Source organism: Loxodonta africana, chromosome 12 (assembly GCF_030014295.1).
Source record: "Loxodonta africana isolate mLoxAfr1 chromosome 12, mLoxAfr1.hap2, whole genome shotgun sequence".
NCBI classification, from domain to species: Eukaryota; Metazoa; Chordata; class Mammalia; order Proboscidea; family Elephantidae; genus Loxodonta; species Loxodonta africana.
In genome coordinates, this window is record NC_087353.1 from 61,727,376 (window position 1) to 61,748,289 (window position 20,914).

General features: G+C 41.5%; 1 protein-coding gene across 11 annotated transcripts in view; it reads left to right on the forward strand.

Annotated features, from left to right (window-relative positions):
• The window catches only part of RBFOX1 (RNA binding fox-1 homolog 1), a 440,264-nt gene that overhangs the window by 311,467 nt on the left and 107,883 nt on the right, over nt 1–20,914 (forward strand). For all 11 annotated transcript variants that reach the window (XM_064295558.1, XM_064295563.1, XM_064295566.1 and 8 more), the window contains one exon: nt 10,442–10,495. In XM_064295558.1, the coding sequence (XP_064151628.1) occupies nt 10,442–10,495 (54 nt within the window). The remainder of the gene's footprint in view (nt 1–10,441; nt 10,496–20,914) is intronic.

The window sequence follows — 20,914 nt, forward strand, 5'->3', positions numbered from 1 at the left end:
ATATATTTATTATATAAATAAAAATTATAGTCATAAAATCAAATGAAAATATATATGATGTACTTTATTATATATTAATTAAAGTATACAAATATTCTGCTTAGTGGAATCTTATATCCATTAAAATGAGCAAGATAAAGACTAAGGGGCCTCACAATGAATGAAAAATTGTAAAATAAAAAAAAATTATATGTGTATGTATAGTATGATTTCAATAATGTTAGGCATTACACCAAAATACTAATGGTTGAATTGGGGTGTGTGACTAGATGTTTTTCTTTGTTTTATTTTTTTGAAAATAATATCATTCCATTACTGTCATAGAAACCCTGGTGGCATAGTGGTTAAGAGCTATGACTGCTAACCAAAAAGTTGGCAATTTGAATCCACCAGGTGCTCCTTGGAAACCTTTTGGGGCAGTTCTACTCTGTCCTGTAGGGTCGCTATGAGTTGGAATCGCCTCAACGGCAACAAGTTTGGTTTGTTTTGGTTTCTTACTGTCATGAGATTAAAATGTATTGAATTTTTTGTTTTTAAAGTTGTATTTACACTGGAGATGTGGAAATACAGTCTTACTGAAAAAAAGAATAAAGACAGAAGGAAGCAAGATTAAAGATACGGCTAAAATATATTCTGAATAACACCACCCCCAACCTTGTTCCCTCAGAGGAAGTCACTATTATAGATTGTTGTGTATACTTTTATTTTGCATTTTATATTTATTTTATACTATGTGTGTAGTACAGTGCTATTATAGTATTCAAAGCATTGTGTATATGCTTTTTATATAAGTGATGTCATTGTATACATATCATTCATTTCTTGGCTTCTGTAAGTCAATATAGAGTTCTTTCCATGTTCATACTTACTGATCAAATGCATTATTTTAGTGGTTACGTGAGAATTCCATAAAATGGATATATGGGTTTATTCATACCTTTCCTACTGATTGATATTTAAATTATGTTTTTTTTTTCCTGTTATAAACAATACTATCAGCATTTGATAGTTTTTGTTTTGTTTCATTTTTCTTTTTTCCTCTGCTAGTGGCTACCAATTTCATAAGTCATTTTGTTTTTTGTTCTTAAAAGGGTCACTGTTAAACAGAGATATGCCCCCCATATACTAGCGCTGTAAGTTGAAAGTCTAGAGGAATTATTTATTCTGCTGACCCTTTCCCCAGCCCCACAACCCAAGACATACCCTTAAATGACACAGACAATGTTCATATCTGACTTTGAATGCGCAATGCTGGAATGAAGCAAACCTCTGGTTTGCGAGTCGTGAAGCCTCCTGACTTAGGTAAAAATAATAACTGCAATTTGCCAGAGTTTATATGTGAAGGCATCAACTTGACTACTGGGTATTTTCTTTAAAAACAAAGTAGCAGTAATGCATGCATGTGTGTGTATGTGTGCACGTGTGTTGCTTGTGTGTGTGTGTGTGTGTGTGTGTTCTGTGTGTGCATACTGCTCTTTGCCTGTCATCTATGAGCACTGAGGTATTTCTAGGAATATGTTTTCTTCTTATGTGTGTGTTTGTGTGTACGAGTTTGTGCATGTGCTCATGTGTGCTTGTGTGTAAATGTTTAGGTGCATATGCATGGTATCTGGGTGAGGAAATGAAGCCAGGAAAGCCAAATATTATTCCTTAAGCTAGGTGCATACATGTTTATTTTAAAGAAAGGGTTATTGATCAATGTCGTACCAAGGGACTAAAAACTAGACCTGCAGGATTTTTTGGCACGATCCAAAACCCATCAACTTTTTCCTTCGACTGCAATACAATATCATTAAGCAAAAATACACTGGGCCTTCTCAGGTCCTTACCAAGAGTGGTTATATTCATGGTCTCGGGGAACATCTAGCTCAATTGGCATTACATAGTTTGTAAAGAAAATGTTCTACATCCTACTTTGGTGACTAGTATCCAGGGTCTTAAAAGCTTGTGAGCAGCCATTTAAGATACTCCATTGATCCCACCCTGCCTGAAGCAAAGGAGAATGAGAAAACCTAAAGACACAGGGAAAGATTAGTCCAAAGGATTAATGGACCACAACTACCACAGCCTCCACCAGACTGAGTCCAGCACAACAAACGAGATGGTGCCTTGCTACCACCACTGACTGTTGTGACAGGAATCACAACAGAGGGTCCCAGACAGAGCTGGAGAAAAATGTATAAGAAAATTCTAACTCATACAAAAAGACCAGACTAACTGGACTGACAGAGACTGGAGAAACCCTGAGAGTATAGTCCCCAGACACCCTTTTAACTCAGTACTGAAGTCACTCCTGAGGTTTACCCTTCAGCCAAAGATTAAACAGGCCCATAAAATGAACAGTAATACATGTAGCTCAACCATGTATGCGAGACTAAACGGGCACAGCAGCCCAGGGGCAAGGACAAGAAGGCAGGAGGGGACAGAAAAGCTGGACAAATGGGAATGGGGAACCCAAGGTCAAGAAGGGGAGAATATTGACACATGTCAGGATTGGCAACCAATGTCGCAAAACAGTATGTGTATTCATTGTTAAATAAGAAGCTAATTTGTTCTGTAAACCTTCATCTAAAGCACAATTAAAAAAAAAAAAAAGCAACACAGACTCATTTAAAAAAAAAAAGTGGTTATATTAAGAGAGAATAAGTCAGGACAAATAAAGTCCTGTTGAAATGAAAAATTTAAGTGATGAGTAAGATTGACTCATTAACTAATTCATTCTTACAACCCAAGGAATTTATGCTTCATCAAAATTATTAATTACTTGAGTCATCTGATTCTGAGGTCATCTTCAAATGGCAAACTATAACTGTCAGTGCCAGCATCACACACATGCATTCCTTCAGTCATATAGTCCATAAAATTTTTAATAGCTTCAAAGGTTACTATGATGAGTAAGACTGGTGCCTGAATGCAATGGGATACCTGTCTAGGAGGCTCTGCTATAGGGGACCACTGTTTATAACGTCAGGAAGGAATCCCAGGATGCCTGGACTTGGTTATAAGAGAAGATAGTAGGATGAGATATAGGGGTCTGGGAACTTACTCGTCAGGAAGCTTCAAACCAAACCAACTCATTACCTTCAAGTCTAGGCTGACTCATGGCAACCTCATGTGTCACAGAGTAGAGCTGAGCTCCAAAGGGTTTTCTTGCATGTAATCTTCTCAGAAGCAGACTGCCAGGCCTTTCTTCTGTGGTGCCACTGGGTTGGTTTGAACCGTCAATCTTTCAGTTAGCAGCCGAGCAGAAACCATTTGTGCCACCCAGAGACCTATCAGGAATCTACACAAAGAGAGAATTGGGCTATTTCTCCACTGCTGATTTTCCCCAAGCATATTTATTCTCACAGAAGAATTGGCGTTTACTGGGCTCATTAGATGTCAAATGTTTGCTTTGTGAAAAGAGCTGAGAGCTGGATTCTCAGTGATTTCCTGGGTGGTAGGGAAGCATGGGTGTTGTAGGACTAGGTCTTCTACTTTCTTAGAGATCTTGGGAAGGATAGACACTAAAGGAGAAGTTCTAAGACTGCGGAATGGATTGGACCTTGGTTTCAATACCAGCTCTACCATTCACTGGCTGTTTGACTGCAGTCAAGTTGCTTAAACTCTCTACACAATAGCGTTCTCAAGTGGAGGAAAAAATAATTGCTGTCAGATCAGTTTCCATCCGTGGCAACCCCAAGTGTGTCAGAGTAGAACTGTACTCCATAGGGTCTTCGATAGCTGATTTTTCAGAAGTAGATCACCAGGCTTTCTTCTGAGATACCTCTGGGTGGACTCGAACCTCCAATGTTTTGGTCAGCACCCAAGTGTTTTAATCGTTTGCACCACCTAGGGACACCTCTCAAGTGGGAACTGTAGATCTAATAAAACCTCCTCCATAAGGTATTTGTGAAAATTATGAGAAATAACATACTCAACACGATGCCAAGTAAAGCACCCTAAAAAATTGACTATGATTAATGCTGTTCTTGCTGTTGGGCACTGTCAAGTTAATTTCAACTCAGGGCGACCCCATGTTACAGAAGAGAACTGTCCCATAGGGTTTTCTTGTCTGTAACCTTTACAGAAGCAGATCGCCAGCTCTTTCTCTTGCAGAGCCCCTGCGTGGGTTCAAACCGCCAACCTTTCAGTCGAGCGAGCTCTTAACCGTTGCGCCACCAGGGCTCCTTCCTGGTAGTGCAATGTTATTTAATTGGAAGTCTCTGGATGATGCAAATGGTTATGTTCTTGGCTGCTATACAAAAACAGAGTTTCAAGTCCACCCAGAGTTTCCTCGGGAGAAAGGCCTGGCAATCTGCTTCCAAAAAATCAGCTATTGAAAACCTTCTGGAGTACAGTTTTAACTCTGTCACACGTGGGATCGCCATGAGTTGGCATTGATGCGACAGCAACTGGTAACTAGTAGTTAGTTAATTACACCTCGATCTCAGTATTGAGTAGTCATATTGTTCCTTTTTATGCTGTAGACAGTAGGTTGAATTTCCTGATGCATGTACTGAAGTTCAAATATTCCAATGCTGAGAGGGGCCAGACAGATAAAATAAAGGAGCAAATAGAAAAGGTCTGAGAAACTCACATCCTTCTTGGACTACTTTTCATTTTCATGCTGGATAAGGAAAAATATTTCTTTACTAGGGGAAAAAACAGCACAAGGGTAACAGTGAAAGACTGCTGATATTGGGCTCCATGCAAGGCACACAATTAGGAACGGTGATGACTGTGTCCAACTGGAGAGCACTTTTACACAGGGCAGCCCTTAGTCACCTTCAGCAACTCGGTGCCCTGGGGGACCCTTAATCTAAAGTTGCCAGTTCTACCAATGTTTTAAGAGATCCAGAAATCCTGAAATTTAAATGAATTCAAAATGTGGGCAACTGATACATGCTGGTAAAAAAAAAAAAAATGGAGTGAATCAAATGAAACATGTCCATGGACAAGGGACAGCTTCTCTTTAGTTTGGGCAATGCTTCCCGCACCATTTCAGCTACCATTCCGTAATACAGAACATGTTTCTAAAAGCCATCCGTATGTGGATTTTGAGACCCCAGTAGTATCACAGTGCTTAAAGCCATTGACTGACTGCTAACCAAAACATAGGCTGTTAGAAACCACCAGCAGCTCTGAGGAAGAAAGATGTGGCGATCTGCTTCCATAGAGATTTATAGCCTTGGAAACCCTGTGGGGTAGCTATGAGTTGGAACTGACTTGACAGCAGTGGGATTTTGGGGTAGTGTCTTGAAGGGTACTTTCCAGAATGTGTTTCTTTGATATCTAACCCCACAAAGCCAAAAGGAGGCAAGTGCTCATTTTTTGGGTGCCCGCTGAGATCTGTCCTTTCAACGCCCAATACTGCAGTGGTTAACACTGAGGATCTTGGCCAGGGCTTTTCTAATGTTGGCCTTGTAGGTGACCTTTGATCAGCTAAACTTAGGGAGGAGAGTACTGCGTTGGGTGCAGGTGCAGAGGTCTCACTAAGCCCCTCCCGTGTCTGATGTAGAACAAGACTGCTCCACTGCCTTGTTGTACTCGGGCCCTGGGAGGCCGGGAGCGGTGGGCTTTCTCAGCTGTTCTCCTTTTGTTGTAAGCCTCATTGTTCGGTTTAATGTCCTTGATCAAAATCTCTGAATTCGTAAGGCCTGGGGACATAGGCAAACTGCCTGGGAAATTAAAACTGGGATCATTTTGTTGGTCTTCCTGACAGTGTGGAATCAAGCCTCCAGCTGGGTGGTCCCAGGGGTCTCTTCCAGGTACTAGAAGGAGTCACAGGGAATAGGAGTCCATTTGCATGTGATTTGCATTCATTTGCATAAGGCTGCTTGAGCTCTGTAAGTCTGAGCAGAGGTGATTTTCAAGGGCTGGATTCTTAGCACCTTCTCTTGAAGACGGTCACCCTGAACAGGAGGAGGGAGTCCTTCTTCATTAGATTTGTATCAGGAAAGAGGTCACTGGAGGTTGGAAGGAAGCAGCATTCTAGACAACGGGAAATGAGTCCATTAGAAAAAGCCCTATATTCCTTCACTTCCTTTAGACTGAAAACCAAGTAAATGTTTACGGGTCACCAGCTATTTGCCCAATCAGTTTTGTCATTGTTGTTACCTGTTGGGCCCCAGCTCATGGTGACCCCGTGCACAACGAGATTGGGCTGTGGTGATCCATGGGCTTTTCCCTGGCTGATTTTCGGAAGTAGGTCACCAGGCCTTTCTTTCTAGCCCATCTTAGTCTGGAAGCTTTGCTGAAACCTGTTTGGCATCATAGTAACATGCAAGCCTCCAATGACAGATGGGTGGTGGCTGCGCATGAGATGTGTTGGCTGGGAATCGAACCCCCGTCTCCCAGATGAGAGGTGAGAATTCTACCACTGCCCCCAAAGCAGTTTTAGGCGCTGAGAATTCATGGCAGACAATGGTCCTTCTCATTTAACCATTTATTTTAATGACAAAGTATGGTTACAAAAACACTGAACAACAGGCAAAGAAAGAAGATCATTCCAGGTAGTGCTAACAGCTCTACAGAAAAATAAAACTGGGAAATGGATCAAAGAGTAACTTAAGAGGTGGGGGAAAATGACATCAAAGAGCATGCTCTGGGGAGATATTAGAGACTTGAATAACATCAAGTGACCTTTATGAAGAGCTGGGGAGAGTTCTCTAAACAGAAGTAGCAGTAGGCACAAAAGCCCTGGCTCTAGAATGAGCTTGGGTGATTTTGTAAAAAGGCCAGTGTCGTCGTAGCTTAGAGAGAAGGGGCAGACTGATAGGAAAGGAGAACAGGAGGAGGCAATGGTTAGATCATGTGGGCTTTGTAGGCCCAGGTAAGAGATTTGAGTTTATTCTAAGTTCAGAAGGAAGCTATTGAAAAAGAAATTCTGAGTAGCAGAATGACACATCTGAGTCACTTTTCAAAAATTGGTTTGGCAATTTTGTGTAGAATGGATAGAGGTAGGAAGGAGGAAGAAGGAGTGAGCAGAGATGCGAGATGATGAGGGTTCTTGCTGGGGGACTCATCCATGTTAGAGATAGTAGTATCTTAGCCAGACATGGTGGAAACGGAGAGGGAGGGACGTAGAAAGAGTGGTAACATCTTTTGGAAGATTAACCAATAGTATTTTCTAGTGGATTACACATGGGTATGAGGCTAAGCAAAGAATCAAGGAATTTTTGATCAAGAATTCTGCATTGAGTATCCCAGAATTTTGTATCCAGCCAAATGATCGTTGAGGATACCATCTGCAGAAGGATGAAGACTTGGCGGGGAGCACATTCCAGGTGTCCAGATAGAAGGTTGGGTTTTCTTTCCTATCTTACACTTCAGAAAGTCCCTTTGTTTTCCCTTCAGTGGGAGAGAGGCAGCCTTGCTTGGGAGAAAGGACCAATGATGGGCAGAAAGGTGATACCTACACTGGTGTTCCCATGACAACCTAAACATTCTCATTTCATTCTGCTGCGCACAAAGTCCCAGTTGGTTTCTTGTAGAGGAGACATCATCAGTTACCCCTCTCAATTCATATGTGCTGACATGAAATGCCACAGATCTCCCTAATGAGTCACGGTATCATTTAATTTCTAGTATTTTTTATGTTAAGTGAAGCTTTTCCATGAGTGGTGCTGGTGTTGCTGTTAGGTGCCATCAAGTTGATTTTTAACTCATAGTGGCCCCATGTGACAGAATAGAACTGCCCCTATTGGCTTTCCTAGGCTGTAATCTTTACAGGAGCAGACCCCCAGGCCTTTTCTCCTGAAGAGTCGCTGAGTAAGTTTGAACCCTGGAGCATATAACCATTGCACCACGAGGACTCCTTGTCATGGGTAAACTTGGTAAACAGATTTCTTGGCTCAAGGAAACGATGAAGCCATGTGAGGAAAGCATTATGTTCTAGGTAGCCTTGGAAACCTTTCAGAAATCTGTTTCTTTGAGGAAATGAAAGGCCATTGGCTTATTATCTTTGAGAGCTCCATCAAAATTAATCAATAGGTCGATATTCAGTGAACGGTGTGGCCTAGCTTTATCTGTAAAGGGAGTTATTTAAGGGAGCTAATTGACTCGACGGCCATGAGTTTTAATAAAATGTATAAGGGGCCTCTGGTAGCGCAGTGGTTAAATGCTTGGCCGCTAACCGAACGGTTGGTGGTTTGAACCCACCCAGCAATTCTGAAGGAGAAACAGCTGGCGATCTTCTTCTGTAAAGATTACAGCCTTGGAAACCCTATGGGACAGTTCTAGTTTGTCACATGGGGTCGCTATAAACTGAAACTTGACTGGACAACACCAGACAGCAATAACAACAATAAGGAGGTATACAAGATACAAATCCTGATTTGAATAGTGAGAGAAAGACCCCCCCCCCCCACCACCAGTAGAGGGTTGGGATGTAAGCAAAGTGTAAGATGGGGAACCGAGGAGAAAGAAGAGGAGTAATAGTACCTTAATTATTCACTTAATGTGACTCCGTACAGATTTCTGTCACAAGCTAGTTTTCTGTGAGAAGGACTAGAAAGACAGAGATAAAGATTAAGTATGTCCAGGTAACCCTGCAGCTTTATTTTCAACTGGTTTGCTCCATTTTCTCTTAGATCACAAGTGGTTGAAATGTGTGTATTAGTTACCACGTCTCTAGGAGTGGGGCATTTGCTTTTTTAGGAAGCACTGACATTTCAGTAGGTCAAATTGAAGTCATTTTCCCACATTCATAAAACTCATATTTTTAAATATCTGGAGTAATTTTTATTTTTATATCAGTATAAAATTTCAGGTAAAGACAAGATACGGTAAATATAAGAGAGGCATTTGTCAGTATAAAGTTTCAGGAGCCACTGAGGCAATAAAAAAAAAAAAACAAACTAGAAAACCCACTGAGTGGATTCTGACTTCATAGCAACCCTACATGGCAGTGTGGAACTTCCCCATAAGGTTTCCAAAGCTGTAACCCTTGGAAGCAGACTGCCACATCTTTCTTCCATGGAGCAGCTGGTGGGTTTCAACTGCCAGTCTTTCAGTTAACAGCCAAGCACTGTAACCTCTGTGCCACCAGGGCTCCTCACTGGGGCAGTAGGTCTCAGAATTTAATGTGCTTAAGTTTAGATATAAGATATAGCCTGGAAGTTTCCTGTTAACAAACCCCTCAGATGATCCATGGATAACACTTTGAAAAATCTTATTCTAAGGTCGTCTTTGAAGCTGTAAACAAGTTAGCTTCTTCAAATTGGAACTGAAAGTTCTTAGAAACAATACATTCTTAGAAAGTTCTTATAAAGGTCTAGAACATTCTAAGAAATTTATAGGAAGTTCTTAGATAATTCAGTCCAGAGTCCAGTTTATTGAGATATTGAGCCTCTGCCTTCCTTCATGGATCAGTAGATTGTGGCCACTCCTCAGCTGTTCCTTAAATCAGACAGGCTATCACACCTCTTCCTTCTGAGAAGAGCTCAAGGAGTTCTTGTCAGAAATACCCTCTCTCACATTCAGGCTTTCATTGGCTCCTCTCAGGAGCAGTAATTAAAGCCTCTCTGGCCTTGACCCTCTACCCAGATAACAAGGTTTTCCACACCTGCCCTCCTGTGTCTTTCAGGAATTCTGTAATGGTTGCTTTCATAAAGACCTACCGACTGAAGCAGGGACTGACCGCAAAACTCTAAAATGTTTTTTCGGAGGTTTTCCCCTAAATAATGTCTGATGAATTTGTAATGTGGGTGGGCTCCCACTTTGCAAATATTCTTGCATGTTCTATTCTTGAGTATAAATGTCTAAAGGGCCAAGCTTTGTCTTACAGAAAATTTTCTACCCAGAAGGACTAGAAAGTGAGAGTCCTGTTCATCTTACGTACAGGTTATTTGAAAGTTACCTTGGATATCATGCCTTGATTAAGGATTTTTCCATTCCTGAAAGCACTGAAATGTGTTCCACACTAAACCTCCAGGGACAAAATGGTATTTCCTTTGGGATTCAGAAAGCACTTCCGCATTCTGTAGCATATTGGGGCCATAATTAGGGATGACGATAATTGTTGGAATGTTTTGCGGCAAAGATTTCTGTTTATGTGAGCTTTCAAATTTGTGTGAAGTCAATACAAAGGGACATGTGATGGGTTATCTAAAAATGATATTTGAAAGAAGACAAAAAATGGAAATTGTGGCTCTAGAAAACATTGATATATGGGAGAAAATTAATTACCACATTATTTTTGAAAGGTTCACCTGTAGCTGGACAGTAGTTTCCATTCCATGAACTTGTATTAGCAGAAAATCAAAGAGAGGCATGAATGACCAATCCATTTTCCCCATGTATAGTTGTAAAAAAAAATTTTATACGTGCCCAAACTATGTACCCTCTAAATTTTAAAATGAGAAAATACGCAAGCCCATTTGATATGCAGTTAATTTGCAGTTATACAAGTTGTTGAATCAAATGTGATGATAATGTTTTTGTATATTTTTTTTTGAAGGCTGGAAATTGAATCCAGTTGTGGGTGCCGTCTACAGTCCCGAATTCTATGCAGGTAAAGAGTTTCTCTTTGCACGACATCTTCTTGGCCTTTTCTAAATGTGCTTTGCCTGCCAGTAGACAATCGGTTTCATAAAATAACAGAGTGAACCCTTATCCTAATGAGTTCTGAATGATTTATTTGGGCAAAACCAAGAGTGTTGAAAACTTGTTTAACAACAAAGGGAAATCATGTGAGTTACATTATGGGGCTGGCCAGCAGCCACTGCCCCTTATGATATTTCTCATTGATTTTGCCTTAAAAAAGCATTCCAACTTTGTTCAATGGCATATTGAACAAATGTAGAGCTGTCCTCTCCTTTTTATTTCAGTATGCCTGAATGTGTCTTTTAGCCATACATTTCCATCCGGGGTTAATTTTTTTTTTTTTTTTGGGCAAATCACAGAGTTGACTTAATTATTCCAAAAGGTGTCAGTGAGTTGGAATTGCCAAAAGGAAGGCTATTTAGAAAACTGGAAAGAATTAAGTTGTCTTTCTTTCTTCATCAGCCAGTTTCCCTTGGCAATTCTGTCTCTCTCTACTTTGCCTTCAGGGATGTGTGTCTCCTCTCACCACATCTCTTCCTGCCCACCAACTTCCCCTCAGTTGGGAAGTCTACCCATTTAGAAAACTTGGTCATCAAATTTTGGGAAAGACTAACTCAGAGGCAACAGTGGCTCATGGAGTTGCAGGGGCTGGAGAGTACAAAATCTGCAGGTCAAGCGACAGGCTGGAGACTTCTGATCTGCCAAGGACCAGTGATCAGGTGTCAAGAAGAGTGGAGAGTGGGGACTAGATGCTAAGAGCTCATATCTGATTTGCTCGGCTTGGTCTGTCCCTTCTTCCTGTTGTCTCTTGGCTCATTAACAGACTGCATTTATTTAAACCCTAGTGGTAGGTCTTCCACACAAATATCAAAAAGAACTCTTCTTTGACATGGCCCTTGCTTTTAAATAAGAAGAAATAAATGGCCAGTTGGTCTAGATCCATTCCCTTAGTGATGGCTTGATGATAAGTTTTTCTCTTTATCATCCTGGGATTTCTTACTTCTGTCATTTTTCTGATAGTAAGCATGAACCCCAGTGATGAGAAAGCCACATGGGAAACTAAGACAGCTGTTCTAGCACAATAAATAACTGAGTGAAAAAAATTAGAAGTTTGTGAAAGCCAGGTAGGTGTCTGAATGTTTACCCAATATGAGAGATAGGTTCTGGATTTTAGGCAGGCAATGTGTGCAGCTGTTCTTCTTGTGTATGCTTACCACAAGCCTAGGTTTAAGTCCAGCGATACCATGACTTGGGAGTAGCTGTGTTGACATTTATGGGGGAAGACAGACTTAGCTACAAGGGCTTTTCATTCTTAGATTGTAGAACCCAACTCCTGAGAGGGAACATGGCAGTTGGAAGCATGAACCTTGCCCCCAGGCAGCCCATGTTAGAATCCTGGCTCCCCTGCTTACCAGCTGTGTGACTTGTAGAAAGTTGCTTAACCTCTCTGTGTCTTCGTTCTTTCATCTGTTGAATGGGCAGGATAATAGTAACAAACTCATAAGTTGTATATTAGAATTAAATCAGCTAATAGAAGAAGAATGTTTGGTGCATAGCCAGCACCGTGTACATGTTTGGTAAGTAAAAATAAATGAATAAATGTTCCACCTCTCTGCTATGCAGGGGGAGGGGGAGAAATAACCAAGAGCTGATGCTGTTCAATTCTGAGTGAGCCATTAGACCACGATTCTTTCCTTAATTCATTAGAGGAAAAGTCCTTTACTTCCTGGCACGTATATTTAAAAGCAAAAACAAACCCATTGCTGTTGAGCCAATTGACTCATAGCGACCCTATAGGACACAGTAGAACTGTCCCATAGGGTTTCCAAGGCTGCAGTCTTTATGGAAGCAGACTGCCATATCTTTCTCCCATGGAGCAGCTGGTTGGTTTGAACTGAAGACCTTTCGGTTAGTATCTGAGTGCTTAACCACTGCGCCACCAGGGCTCTTTCATGTCTATTTGCGTGGAGTTAATTTCTGGAGTCAGGGGCTCTACAGTTTGTTCTGGAGTCACGTAGAATTGGGCAGGTGTTGCTGGGGTACAACCTTGCTCAAAGCTGCAAAGAAATTAAATTTCCCCAAGTGCACAGGAGAAAAGACAGGCAGCAGCTTCTGCGCATTTTCAGGGTCTGCCCTGTGAAATGGAGCAGCTGGAGTTAGGAGATAGCGGATTCTTTCCTCGTGTGCTTGAGTGTGCGTGCCCCGTGCATGTTTCCTCTGCAGAATGATGAGGTCATCACCAGGAAGAGAGAAGGAATGGAGGGCATAGATGTGTGAATTGTGACAGACAAGGAGAGTGCATTTTTCTGGTCCCATGTGACAAACTTGTTGGTCACCCTTGGTTCCATTAACTAAGAAAATACCAATCCCTCCTTTACTTGTGTTTTCAAACCTACATGCATGTCGCTGGGTGTTTAAGAGGCCATTAAGATGGGGAAACTCTTCAGACTGACTTATTATACACACAAGAATAACTTGATCTGTAACTTTTAGAGAGTTAGATAAGCCATTGAAATTACCCCCAGGGGCCAGCCTCCAAAGTTACATCACTGTGCCACAGGGAGAGAGGAGTTATCGTGACAGTTGATATTTTCTGAATACTTTCTATGGGCCAGGGATTGTTCTAAGCATTTTACATAAATGAACATGTTTAATCCTCCCAGAAATTTCCCAAGCGAAGAAACTAAGGCACAAAGAGGTTGTATCACTGGCCTGGATTTCACAACTAGTAAGAAGGAGCCCTGGTGGATTAGTGGTTAAAGCACTTAGCTGCTAACCAAAAGGTTGGTGGTTTGAACCCACCAGACTCTTCTTGGGAGAAAGATGTGGGAGACTGTTTACCTAAAGATTACAGCCTTGGAAACCCTATGGGGCAGTTCTACTCTGTCCTGTAGGGTGGCTATGAGTCGGGATTGGCTCAGCAGCTATGGGTTTGGTCTTGGCTTTGAAAAAGCAGGCCAGGATTTGAAATCAGGCCACAGGTGTCCGGAAGCCTGTGTTCTTTACCACCAAGTAAGGTTACTTCCATATTTTTTATGAACATTAAAATAGTTCTTATTCACTGTACCCAGTGATAGCTGATCACGTTATTAGTCTATGCCCTGACCAGTCAAATTAAGAAGAGAAGTAAGATCAATCAGCCTGGGTTATTCCAACAACAGCCACTGCCCCCACCTTCAGTTGTGTTCTGGCTGTGGCAGGGGAATATTAAAGCAGCCTGGACAACCAAATCATTAGCTCTAGAAGCTGATCCAAGAAACTTAAGTCTAAGAAAATGGGGCTTGGGAAAGTAAGTACTCACTGAGAAATCTGAATATTTGTGTTTTCCTGCTGCCAGTGTCTGGGTTATCCTAAAAAAGGCAGATGCTTTCTCTTTCCACCTGCATGTGTGCTGCTAGGTAGTCAGAGTTCGTGGTGTTCAGAAATGTGAGGAAATGTTGCTGCAAATTCAGTGCCCCATGGTTCTGTGGAAATACTTGAAGACCCACAAGCAGTGAGGATATAGGTAACTTAGATACAAAGTTGCAGGCACCCGCATCTATGGGATGGATATATGCCAAGATATAGATGTACAATGTATTCTTTTCCATACCCAGGTGTACTTATTAATGCCAGCCATTTAAACATCCATGACTAAGAATTTAGGGGGTATTCTGAATTCCCCTAGCTATCAAAAATAATCTGGATTTATCATGCAATGTTCAGTGTGCCTCAAAGCTGAAGTGAAACCTTTGACATTGATTTGCTTCAGCTATTTAGCAAGGCAGCCTTCTCTCAGCCAGAGATAGAAAGCTGGACTGATTAGTCATTTCTATATGTAAAACTTTGTGTTAATGACAAATATCATAATATTCCTGTAGCATAATTATCGATTTTCTTAAGCTTATGCAGAATTAACAACCCAGCCTCCAATTGTCTCTCAGAATAGGGCATGAAAAGTTCACATATTTTGTAAATTAAAATCAATATTTTCAATCTCTCCTAAAGGTAATTTTCCTAATTTAGTGGACTTTTCCCTAACATTTATTTTCTCTTTTAATTATAAAATGGCAGGTTATTGATTTTCGGATATAACCTCTTGATGCCCCGAGTGCATAACGCAGGGTGGGGGTGGGGAGAGGTGTTGCATCTCTTAATGAGGACCTTTAATTACTGGCTGAGCAGGAGTAATTTGCTTTGATAAATTATGACGTGTGCTTTCCCTCCCTCAGCATTTCAGGGGAAGCGTTTAGCCAGTCGTTAATGCAAGGTTTTTTATGCCCAGTGATTTTTCTGAACTCTTATCAAATCATACCTGTGGAACTCTTGTATTATTTTCCCAAGAATTTATTTTATTTTTCTTTTGTGAAAATATACACAGCAAAGGAGACATGATTTCAACAAATTCTACCTGTACAATTCAGTGACATTGTCTCCATTCTTCAGGCTGTGTAACCATTCTCGTTATCTTTTTCCAAATTATTCCACCACCATTATTATAAATCCACTGCCCCTGAAGCTTCTCATCTAACCTTTTGAGATGCTGCTGTCAGCTTGATCCCATACTGATGAGCCTTTGAGAGAGCATAATGCTCCAGGCAGATACCTGACTAATTAGGCTAAAGCCTTGTTTGGCTCAAGGCCGACTTCCAGGAAAAGTTTTAGTGCGTGGTTTAAGGTTTAGAGAGGATCTCGGGGCAATAGTTTTGTGTGTTCATTCAGCTTCAATGGCTCCAGAACATCCGGATTCCATTGAAAACTTGAAATTCTGTTCCGTTTTCCCGTGTTTTTGATCAGGATTCTTCTCCCGTAGAACTCTTTTAAATGTTTATCCAAAACCAGCTTCCAGAAACACATACACATAACTTGGCATAGCCCATGAATATATGTTCACCTTCTCCAAAGGCTGGTGGGAGTTTTCCTATAAAGCTAAACAGCACTGATTATTTATCCTAAGTCTAATCATCTTCAGATTTCTTGGGGTTTACTCACAAGACAAATGATTGGTAAATTGAAAAAGTCAAGGTGGGTCTCTGGGTAGTTCTCAAAGACTTTGGTCAGTGTCTATGTCTGTCCCATCTTAGAGCTTTAATACGATCAAGGGCACTGAAGAGAAGCAAAATGTCTTAAAATCACTGTTCCTAGTAGCACACCTCAAGTTATTCAGGGTAATTAGAAACGGACCCTCCAAGTCTTCCTGTTGAAGAGGCCTCAGAGGGCCTTCTTACCGCCTCCCATACACTGTGAGATGTTCCCTTGCTTTCTCATAAAAGGGGAAAAAAATGTGGCTGCTCTTTGAGATAATTATGATATCTAGGCAACAGAACGGTTGATTTAAAACACCTTTAATCTTCACAAATAAGTTAAAAAAAATAAAAATACATTACAGAGGTTATACAAATTTGTCAACACGGTCCTGACAAATGGCAAATCCCCCCGTTTCTCAATTGCCAGTAAAGATAGACGCCACAAGCCTCATCCACACTGTACATCATATCTGCCAACTCATTTCTGTGATTAAATATTCCATCAGTGGGGCTGTAAGGCGGCAAAGCTTAACAAGATTCCTAAGATGCACCACTTGAACACACATAACTCACTTCCATGGATGAAGAGCACCCCGCATGCAAAAGAAAATTGGAATTGAGTTAAATTACTCCAGGAGACACGATGGATAGAAAAAGGAGAGGATCTGCTAATGCAATGCAAACCTAAGATACAGTTATGTCCTCAGGACAAGAAACAGACAATTAAAGGCCAAAGGAGACAGCCACAGAGTAAATCCACTCTAAAGCCTTGAGATGGTTTTGAACAACAATCCTGATGACACTATTCCTACTATTTATTTGTTTTGCTGAGAGGGGAGGAGATCCTGAATGGATACTGTTTCTTAAAATAAAAGTTTCTTGTTTCAAGAAAGAAAATGGCAAGTACTAAGGGAAGGGAACGTCTTACTGAAAAGTCACATTGAAAAGGTGGTCAGGTCTTGCAAGTAGCTCACCCTGGGATTATAGGAGGATCAAATAGGATAATGAGTGTGCAAGAACCTTTTTATTCTGTGAAGTACCATAAAAATAAAAAAATATAAAAGATTATTGAAGTCACCTCATTTGATTATGTCCATGTTGATAAGAACGGGGCCACTGACCACATGACTTGTCACCAGCCTAGGTGATTGGAAAGTGGATTGGGATCTCAATATAAAGTTTAAAAATGATGACACTGGATGTAACACTCTGTGATTGCTTACCTCGAAAGGGCAGCTGTATTTGACCTTGGATTACCCATACAAAGGTATTTGTTTTCTCTGGGTTTTGGCCACTGTGAACTAAGATGCACCTCAGAATTGGATCAAAAGCAGGTAGATGTATCTGCTCCCCCCATTCTCACGTCACTGAGTCTGTCAGAGCTAAGAGAATGGCTTTCAGCCACACTTTTGGGTGAGCCACTTTCCAATTACATTCCTGCCATTTGGACGCAATAGCATCTGAAAAAAAAAAAAAAGATTGTCCAAAAAACAGTGATGACTGTGCTCTCCTGACACGGGTTCATTTTATTTTATTCATGACAATCCTAGGCTTTGGACTGGGCATGAGATGATTTTGCCAGAACACCAGATACAAAACATGTCCTGTTGGGGTGTCACCTTAGCGGCCTGAGCAAATCTGATGCGACCACATAAGGAAGCCTAGTGGCACAATGGTTAAGTGGTCAGCTGCTAACTGAAAGGTTGGCATTTTGAACCCACTCAGTGACTCTGCAGAAGAAAGACCTGGCTATCTGCTCCCATAAAGATTACAAAAACCAAAAAACATTGTCATCAAGTGGATTCCCATTTGTAGTGACCCTGTAGGACAGAGTAGAACTGCCCCATAGGGTTTTCTAGGCTATAATCATTGCAGAAGCAGACCACCACATTGTTTTCCCACAGAGCCACTGGGTGGGTTCAAACCTCAGACCTTTCGGTTATCAGCTGAGCACTTTCACCACTGTGCCACCAGGGCTCCTCTACAAAAATTACAGCCAAGAAAACCCTAGGGGCATTTCTACTCTGTCACAGGTGGTCGTTATGAGTTGGAATCGCCTCTCAGCATCTAACACCACTACCCCATACCTCCAAAGCAGCAGGTGTTCAGCTGCCACTCTTAGGTGGAACATTTTCCCCAGCTGTTCAGAGGACCAACCTAGACTAGACCCAAAGGATGGACTTTAAGGAACTGTTCCCTTGCACAGCGACCTCTGACTCTGCGGCGCTTGTATAATTTATACATTTGCCCGATTCAAAAGCAGTGCACTTCAGTGAACTGGAACAGCAGAGTCCAGATATAAGTCCCCGAGCACAGGATTTATGGCTGGAAATGTTTCACTTCAAAGGGTTTATCTTGTACATCTGTTTACCTTTGCCTCCCCTTTTGGTAGCAATTCACTTTGCCTCTCTCCTCTCCACCCTCCCATCTGTCTTATCAGATTTCATTCCATCTCTGCCCATATTTGGCCTTAATTTTTATCTCCATCCTTCTCTGTCCCACAGAGGGAATACAGAGTATCTTACTTATTTTTTATAATTTATTTCATTTTTTTGTGGTTGGAATATACACAGCAGAACATACACCAGTTCAACCATTTCTACGTGTACAATTCAGTGACATTGATTACATTCTTCCAAGTTGTGCAGCCATTCTTATCCTCCTTTTCAGAATTGTTCTCCGCCGTTAACGTACACTCACTGCCCCTTGAGGTTCCTATCTGATCCTTTAGAGTTGCTGTTGTCAATTTGATCCCATATAAATAACTCTTTAAAAAGCACAATACTCAAGGCGGATGTTCTTTACTAGTTAAACTAAACGATTGTTCGGTTTTAAGAAGATTTCAGAGGATATTTTTGGTTTAGGTTTAAAGATCATCTCAGGACAATAGTTTCCGGGGTTCATTTGGGATACAGCTTGTCTTTGATGGAGCCTGTGGAGGTTTTCTTGCTCAAATAGGATCAGAAATTGCTTTGTGCTAAAAACTGCATTTCCTAAATACGAGACTTCCCTTTCCAATGCACGAGGAGCCCATCTTTCAGTGAGAACTCCCCTAGGAGCAATGGGGACAGGATAGCCCTTCGGAGAGAAACCTCACCTTCAGGCTGTGGGAGAAGGACGAGGTTTGACTCTCTGGGACTGGAGGCAAATCAGCACTTGGACACATCTTGTAGGGAAAGTTCTACCATCAACATAATCAGTTGCCATTGGGTCGCTTCCCACTCATGGCGACCCCATGTGTGTCAGGATAGAACTGCGCTCCATAGGGTTTTCACTGGCTGGTTTTTTGGAAGTGTATTGCCAGGATTTTCTTCCCAGGTGCCTCTGGATGGATTCAAACTGCCAACCTTTTGGTTAGCAGTAGAGCAGGTTCACCCTTTGGGACCAAGTTATTTTGTGCTTTGAATCCTTTGTTGATGCTGTGTGTTTTCCTTCATGGGAGCATGTTGAATCATTCAATGTATCTAAATTGTTGGTAGGTAGTATGGACTTCTTTTTTTTTTTTTTTTTTCTCTTGCCCCCTTCTTCCACAAGCTTACCCTAAGTGTTTCAGTGGGACAAACAAAGTACCACTAATTCTACCCGCCGAGGCCCCATCAGGGTCTATTGGTCCATACAACTCAAAATTTCTATTTTTCCTACCAAAAATTTAGATGCCTTATACAATACCCAATAAAAACAGTCATTTATGGCACGTGACCATTTCTTCAGTTTGAAACAATCAAAAAGGCACCTGCCTTGCAGCAGCACGCACTGTCCGTGGTGCAGCAGCTTCCCAATAAACCCCAGAGGCTGAAAAAGTTCAAGATCACTATATCTATTGCCAGACATGAGATAGTTAAGTGCACCACCCAGGGACGGTAGTGGTGTTGCACAGATGTACTTAATCATCCTACAATGATATACGACAACATGTGGGAAGCGTTGTCAACCAGGGAAGCTCCCCCGAATCTTGGCATCCAGGGATTTGGGTGGGGGTCAGTCACCTAGGCATGCAGGCCTGTGTGACTGACTTCAGCTACTCAGACTCCAGTCCCCCAGAGCACAAACAGGCATTGACCATAAATCACAGAGTTAGCACAAACTGTCTGGTCAAACTGGCACCGCATGGCTCAAGGCCTCAGGCATACAAACAGCAACGACAACAAAAAACCCACTCTTATCAGTCAGAATATTTCGAGGGCCCCAAATTCTTTTCCTAGGAGAGCCCAAGGGCCAGTCCAGATGTGTCCGAATCATCTAGTGCTGCTATAACAGAACCACGAGTGGATGGCTTTAACAAACGTAAGTTCATTCTCTCACAGTCTAGTAGGCTAGAAGTCCAAATTCAGGGCGTCAGCTCCAGAGGAAGGTTTTCTCTCTCTGTAGGCTCTAGAGGAAGGTCCTTGTACATCAATCTTCCCCCCGTCTAGGAGCTTCTTTGCTCAGGTAACTCAGGTCCAAAGGACTCACTCTGCTCCCAGCTTTGCTTTCTTGGTGGTATGAGGTCCCCAACTCTCTGCTTCTTCCCTTCCTTTTATCTCTTGTACGATAAAAGGTGGTACAGGCCACACCCCAGGGAAACTTCCTTTACATTGGATCAGGGATATGACCTGAGCAAGGGTGTTACATCCCACCCTAATCCTCTTCAACATAATCCAATCTTGCCTCATTAACCACAGGCAGAGATTAGGATTTACCACTTGTAGGAAAATTATATCAATCACAAAATGAAGGACAGCCACACAATACTGGGAATCGTAGCCTAACTAAGTTGACACATATTTTTGGGAGACACAATTCAATCCATGACATGATGACAGGCCTTTCTTGGGAATACGCAGGGGTTGAGCACACCGTAGGCCCACTAGTTAACCATTTCCTAGGGTTGCTATGAGTTGGAATCAACTCCACAGCAATGTTTTTTTTTTTTTTTTTCCCATCCAACAGTAAAGGAAAAAAAAAAAGATGATGGTAAACTTAGATTATATAGCAATGGTGATGATGATGGTATTGGTGAGGATGAGGATGATAATATAAGACAAGCCATACCCCTGTGTTGGTAGATTCTAGGAGGAAAGAAAAAAAAAAATCAAGTTGAACTATTTATGAAACAGAAATGAATCTGTGGTTTGTTAGCCTAGGCTCAGCAAACTTCTGTAAAGGGCCAGAGAGTCAATCCTTTAAGCATCTGGGGCCAGATTGTCTTTGCTACAACTACTCAGTTCTGCCATTATAATGCAAAAGCAGCTGTAGACAATATGAAAGTGAATGGGCATGACTGTGTTCCAATAAAACTTTATTCAAACATACTGAAATTTAAATTTCATTTGATTTTTACGTGTCATGAAATAGTCTTCTCTTTGTTTTCACCCATGTAAAAATGTGAAAGCCATTCTTAG